This window comes from Lynx canadensis, chromosome B2 (assembly GCF_007474595.2).
Source record: "Lynx canadensis isolate LIC74 chromosome B2, mLynCan4.pri.v2, whole genome shotgun sequence".
In the NCBI taxonomy this organism is placed as follows: Eukaryota; Metazoa; Chordata; class Mammalia; order Carnivora; family Felidae; genus Lynx; species Lynx canadensis.
The window spans coordinates 95,357,195-95,364,591 of NC_044307.1; the positions used below are offsets into that span (position 1 = coordinate 95,357,195).

The 7,397-nt window shown below is 36.4% G+C and overlaps 1 protein-coding gene across 1 annotated transcript in view; it reads left to right on the forward strand.

Annotated features, from left to right (window-relative positions):
* Positions 1 to 7,021, forward strand: part of LIN28B (lin-28 homolog B) — a 109,134-nt gene extending 102,113 nt beyond the window's left edge. Inside the window, exon 4 of the mRNA XM_030314595.1 lies at positions 6,652 to 7,021. Within this exon, the coding sequence (XP_030170455.1) occupies positions 6,652 to 7,021 (370 nt within the window). The remainder of the gene's footprint in view (positions 1 to 6,651) is intronic.
* The last annotated feature ends 376 nt before the right edge of the window (positions 7,022 to 7,397 follow it).

The following is a 7,397-nucleotide window of genomic DNA, read 5'->3' on the forward strand; positions in this document are numbered from 1 at the left end:
ATTTCTTTTAATAACTGTGGTGTTTCTCAGTGTATGTGGGTTCTAATTTCTTTTTATTTTCACATATTTACAGCTCAGTGGTAGAGAGCATTGACTATAGCAGACTACCTGGTTTTGACTATAAGCATTTATTATTATTGTTAGTATTCTTATCATTTAATTTTTCTATTTTTTACCTATATGGGCAGCACTATATTAGAATACATTTCTTTTTCTGTAATGTTTATTTATTTTTGAGACAGCACAAGTGGGGGAGGGGCCAAGAAAGGAGGACAGAGGATCCAAAGCAGGCTGTGCATTGGCAGGCTGACAGCAGCAAACCCAATGTGGGACTCGAACTCACGAGCTGCAAGATCATGACCTGAGCCGAAGTTGGACACTCAACAGACTGAGCCCCCCAGATGACCCTACAATATATTTCCAATACAGTAAAATATTTCTGTAAGCAAATTTTTAAAGAGTTAGCACTGTTGGGTGAGAGGATATGTGCATTAACATTTGAAATGTACTGTCAGTCAAATTGCTCTCCAAAAGAAGCCCTCTCAATTTACATTCACTGCAACCAATAGAATCTCATTCCAGTATTTATTTCAAAGCCTAAACAAATCATTCACGTTGTAATATGACTTCATGGGATAACTAAAATGTCAGGGTCTTTATTTTGACTGGAATTTTATTGAGTTGGTTTGATAGCTCTGATTATAACAGGTCATCCTGAAGTTCTGACTTCACAGCCTTAAACCTATGGTTAAAGAAAATGGAAAAATTATTTATTAATTTGTTAGATAAAGCTTTTCAACCTATGCAGTACAAGAGGCATAGAAATAAAACTGGGCATTGGCATTGAAGAGTCTGGACTGGATTAGCTCCAACCTTCATTGTATAGGTGGGACCATTCAAAGAAGGATGTTCATACCCCCCCCCCCATCATAGAGATACAGCAGTAACCTAAATCTCAAGAAATAATCTACTTCAAATTGTGTGTGTGTGTGTGTGTGTGTGTGCGCGCGCGCACACACATCTATACAATGTAGATGTTGTAGTACCTCATAGGGTTTGGGGGAGGATTAAATTATATAATACATTTGAAACCTGTTGCACAGTGTCTCTGGAACATAGTAAGATTTTAGTGAATTGAACCTCATTATTATTTCTGTTGTTATTTTAATTCTGTTAACAGTATGTTCAATCCTACTCTGTATAGATCATTTTATTTTTAGCATGAGTTAGAGGTACCTGGGTGGCTCAGTCGGTTAAGTGCCAGACTTCGGCTCAGATCATGATCTCACAGTTTGTGAGTTCGGGCTCCGCATCCGGCTCTGTGCTGACAGCTCGGAGCCTGAAGCCTGCTTCGGATTCTGTGTGTGTGTCTCTCTCTCTGCCCCTCCCTTACTTGCACTCTGTCTCTCTTTCTCAAAAATAAATAAACATTTAAAAAATTTTAAAAAAACAAATGCTTATTTTTAGCATGAATTAAGGTAATTTAGGGGGATACTGGCTTCTGTATTTCATAAGATACAAATAATTTTTTTTCTGGTGTTAAATATGTATTTGTTCCAGAAGAATCTTTTTAAAAATCACAAATCACCACTAACCACTACTTTTTATAATCTCAATGTTTTTACCCACTGTACTTAAGAAAAATATATAAAAATTAACATTACTAAAATGTTTTATTGCTTAATTGGCTTATAGTCTTAACAGTCTAGATATAAGAATGAAATACAAAGAAACAGATTCATGTAAAGAACAGATGCTTTAATAGAGGTCAGAAAATGTGTGCTCTATAGAAAGGCCTTTCTGACTCTGTGATTCATCAAAGTTTTCTAACTCTCCTCTTGGTATGTTGGGGCAGATCCTGTGAAGTGAATAAACTATACCCAGTGTAAGTTAAGAATGTGTGGACGCCTGTATCGAAACAAATTGGGCCTTCTGGAAGAAATCTGTGTCTCTTACCCTCAGGAGACACAGGGTGGGCAGATTGCTTCCAACAAAAGCTACATGCCTTTTCTTTAGCTCTCTTGAGTTCTTTGATGGCATTTCTCCTATCCACCTCCCTCCTACTGTCAGACTGGTATTGAGCAATCCCAGGTGTTTGGGTTGGTCAGCACACAGTTGGATTAGCTATCAAGTATTCAGTCGTATTAATAGAGAAAACTGTAGACTTGAATGTCATTGGTATCATTTTCGGATTTTAGTTGGACTGTATCAGGATAAACAGTGACAAGCAATCTCTTCAAAGAGTCAGTTATCCTTTCTGCAAGTTAGTTTCTGGAATTCTTTCTAATCTGTGACTTCTCTGGTCTCCCATTTGGAAATTGTATTGATCGTTTTCCACATAATTCTTTTCCAGGGATTTGTATGTCCTCTTTTCTGCGTTCACCCCTTCTTCCTGCCCTATACCTTGCACTTTTTTTTCCACTCTATTCTCTCTCCTTGATACCACTGTACTTACTGTTGTTCAGTATTTGTTACTGAGAAGCTTACAGATCACTGTATCCTTATCTTTAATGCCCCTTCCAACCCCTCAAAATGTAGATTTATTTTTCCATATAAATTCTGTTAGTTAGTTAGTTAGTTAGTTAGTTAGTTAGTTTATTTAGGAGGAGAGAGCAGGGAAGGGGCAGAGAGAGAGGGAGAGCAAGAATCCCAAGCAGGCTTTGCACTGTCAGCACAGAGCCTGATGGGTCTTGATCTCAAACCATGAGATCATGACCTGTGCCAAAATCAAGAGTCAGACACTTAACCGACTGAACCACCCAGGCACCCCTCCATATAAAGTCTTATTAAATTAGCACTTTGGAATACTTAGAAGTGCCTAAGTTATATTTTTCAAATTACACTTTTAGGCAAAGCTGGCTCTCTGTGTGTGGTGTCACCCCTCTGCCCAACTTTTTATCACTTTTGGGATCCAGGGGGAACATACGATTGGTGAATTATTTCATCTAAGTTATTGAGGTATCATTTAAAAATTAATGTCTATATTCTTTTTTTAAAATTTTTTTTTTAATGTTTATTTTTGAGACAGAGAGAGACAGAGCATGAATGGGGGAGGGGCAGAGAGAGAGGGAGACACAGAATCTGAAACGGGCTCTGGGCTCTGAGCTGTCAGCACAGAGCCCAACGCGGGGCTTGAACTCATGGAACGCGAGATCATGACCTGAGCCAAAGTCAGTCGCTCAACTGACTGAGCCACCCAGGCGCCCCTTAATGTCTATATTCTAATCTACTAGTTTTCAGTCGGATTCTGTTCTATAACCATTGTTACCATTATCATTTGAAAATATAATTAACTTATTCTGTGGTTAGATCCCAAAAATGAGAATTTTTCTAAGGGTCATAGCAGATCTAAATTCTGATTTCAGGGGCGCCTGGGTGGATCAGTTGGTTAAATGTCTGACTTCGGCTCAGGTCATGATCATGCGGTTCACGAGTTCAAGCCCCACATCGGGCTCTGTGCTGACGGCTCAGAGCCTGGAGCCTGCTTCGGATTCTGTGTCTTCCTCTCTCTCTGCCCCTCCCCCGCTTATACTCTCTCAAAAATAAGCAAAACATTTAAAAAAAAATAAATAAATTCTGATTTCAGAATCAGAGTTCTAATTTTTATTTTGAAATCCTCACTACTTTGCATATGTTTTGATTAACTTATTAACTAATGTAGTTTTTTGAGCTTAATTTATTAAGATCCACCTAATTACTTATTTCATAATGTAATAAAATGTTTGTAAAGCCCTAAAGGATTTCCTTTTATTTATTTTGCCATTGTAGGTGCTTCTATCCTACTATATCTATTGTTGGCATTCTCATTTCATTTAAAAATTTTAATCTTATTTTGATAGTCTTTTAAAAAATTGGCTTCAATTTGATTGTTATTTTCCATCTTAAAAAGCATCTTAAGTAAGAGGTAATATTTGTAGAATGTGCTAGCTCAGTAGAATTAAAGTATTTATAATTTTATAAGAACTTGATAAAGTTTTAAGACTAATCTGAACATTTTTATTTTACTTTATGTTTAATATGTGAGAAAATGCCCAATGTGCCATTGGTTCATAGTTTTATAAAATACTTAACCATGAATGATTTTACTTTTTATGGTTGGCTATCAGAAAGTATAATGAAGTGTGATTATAGTTTTCTTCATATATAGTCTTTTGCTTGTGGATCTAGGTCTTTATATTAAGCATGTAGCCATACAAGGGCACACATGCCATTTTCATTCTCACATCAAATGTAAAATTCATTCAAACTAACAAAAGCAAGCTGATTTGGAGAGGTGTGGACAGTGAACAAAGGAGACAAGTACCATGTAGAGCTTGTATGGAGAGTGTGGTGTGGTATCATTTGTGTGCTAAAAGGTAGCTGAACATTTCCATTTTGGTGTCAGTCCCTTGGGAAGGACGGGGTTTCATAATGGGGTGTGATCTGCCCTCTTAGTAAGAGTGATTGACATTGAATGATTAAATAGAAGAGGAGAATAAATACCACTCCTCCCCTTTTAAGACTAAGCACATATACACTGAATGCAAATCTTTTCAGTGTAGAAGACAGTCTGGCCTAATGATAGCACATACTGAAAAGCTAGGAGAGTGAATTAACTGGGCAGGTCAAAATGCAAGGAAACCCAAATTATATAGTATCTTTAAAAATAACTTTTAAAACCTGAAGGTAATGGTAAATGCACATACAGAATATGATGGAAGACCCCATTTGTAAAAGTGGAATCCTGACATTAGCTCTTGGTAAATGCATGGGCAGAATGGTTCCCTGAATTGGATAACACAGTGCATACCACAGTGACTGATGAAATTGATGTGTCCACAGGAAAGCATGTTCTATTACTGAAGGCTTTAACCTATTTTCTCCTTTTCCACAATGAGTTCCTGAGTGGATGTTATTCTCAAGGAAGTGCATTTAATTCAAAAGAAGATATTTAATAGAAGGGCAGATTTAATTTAATTTAAGAATTCACTTATCCGTAGAAAAGAGAACTCTGTGGGAAAACGTTATTATAAGTGATATGGTTATATATTTCAAAGATACCATTTTTAGTGTGTTATTTGGGGGACCTGAACTTCAGTCATTCCATTGGTAATATTATTATTATTCTTTGATTTTTCCATGATCTCTTAGAACACATGGCTAAAACAATTTGCATCTGGATCATAATATTTGTTTTATTAATTTATTATATTAAGGTGTATAATTGCACAAGAAATAATCAGAAAAAGTGGTTTCTTGGTTCTTCCCTTAAATTTTTGAAAATATGATGCACTCCTTTTCCCTGGGATAAATACTTGTTAATTATTGCAAAGAATAAAAGCCCATCTTGTGAATCCATTATTCTAAAATCTGAAAGGTAATATTGGTAACTGAAGAAACAGTCCATAGTTATCCTAGTATTTGCCAGGTAAAAAACTAACCAAACAAAAAACACCCTCTGTGACTTGTCTCAGAAAATAGAATACTAGTGCTCAGTAGGTTAGTAGTAGCTTAGTTTGTCTTTGAAATATATGGTAGTATAAGTTGTTAAGCTTGCTCTCCTTTTGTCCCCCCCCCCACAATGTAATCAATTATAATTATTTTATTGTCAGTATAGTCTTAAGTTGATGCTCACAGTTACCACTTATTTGCTCTTTTTAAAAAATTTTGTGACCTATTGTTTGTGCTTCATATTAAGAATTATGGGGTCATAAATGTGTTTAAAAATAAATTTAAAATAGAAAGCTCTTAAAACATTTCATTTGGAGACAAAACAAGCAAATTCTATACTCAACAAGTGGATTAAAAACCTTTTTAAATGTACAATATTATGTTCTTTATATTTTTTGAATGTAAAATATTCAAAGAAAATCTGACGAAAGCTGAGCAAATATATATCTCTCAAATAATTGACTTGTTCAGCTTTTAATTTTTTTTAATGTTTATTTATTTTTGAGAGAGAGACAATCTGTGTTTAGAAGCTTTCTTCTGTAGCTTCTTCTGATTCAGATACTTACTATATTGCTCTAATATCACTTCATAATTTGCTAGATATCACTCACCATAGACATCTGACTTCTTATATATCAGATTTCACCACATTACTTAATATGTACAAAGGAAAAAATTCTTCCAGTTCAGCTGGTTTCCACAGTCAACATAATTAACACCCAAAGAAATGTTAAACTAACAAAATTTAATTTGGTCTATAATTTTCTCAATTGCTGAGTGCATTGCAGTGCATATTATTATGTTAACAGCTTTATTTTTTAATGGACTTCTTTTTAAAGCTAGCTGGTCATTTTTTGTTGACCATTGGCTGCCCTCTAGTGGACTACAACTGTTCTTTTAAAATGACCTCTCAAACCTAAAAAAAAAAAAAAAGTCATTTCTGTATGGAAGTGTGACTAGTCTTTCATGTTTTAGTACTCTTGTTTTTCATTGACTATTATGCTTAGCACAATTAGCTTTATAACTTTGTTAGAGCATTTTGCCAAAGACAGTCTCGAAAGCAACTGGCATTAAAAATAGCCATTCCATACTCATTAATAAGGACATGTTAAAAGAGGCTGATCTCATTGATAGTGTATTTTGGCATTTTTAAAAACTGTACAATGTGTTTTATGACCCGTGCTCCCTGGTTCTAAGACGTTTTCCTTGTTCTTGTTGCAGATGCTACAACTGTGGCGGCCTTGATCATCATGCTAAGGAATGTAGTCTACCTCCTCAGCCAAAGAAGTGCCATTACTGTCAGAGCATCGCGCACATGGTGGCCAACTGCCCACATAAAACTGTTGCGCAGCCGCCTGCCAGTTCTCAGGGAAGACAGGAAGCAGAATCACAGCCATGCACTTCGACTTTTCCTCGAGAGCTGGGGGGAGGGCATGGCTGCACGTCACCGCCGTTTCCTCAGGAGGCGAGGTTCGAGATAGCAGAATGGCCAGGCAGGTCATCTCAAGAAACTTCCCTGGCGAAGTCCTCTGCAGTGCCGGAAGAACCAAGCAAAAAGGGGCCTTCCGTTCAAAAAAGAAAAAAGACATAACCCTCCTTCTGAAATGTTACTGATTTCTTTCCCCAGTTGGGAAGTCTACCTCATGCAAGTACAGGGGAACAGTATTTCACAGCAGCAGCTGATATGGGATTTTTAACTACTGTTGAGGAACTGTGAATTTTTTTAAACAGACAAATCACTCTAAGCAAATTACATTTGAGCAGGGTGTCATGTTTTATGTGACTCAGAGAATGAAATACTATGTATATCTATATGTGCATGTGTGAGAGGGAGAGAGCCTGAGTCCGTATGTGTGTGTGTGTAGGAGGATTTTCTGTAGGAATGTAGACATATATATAAAGCGGGTTCGTCTTTATATATGTGTGTATAGAGATACAAGCACACACCCTCCCTCACAGAATTGGAC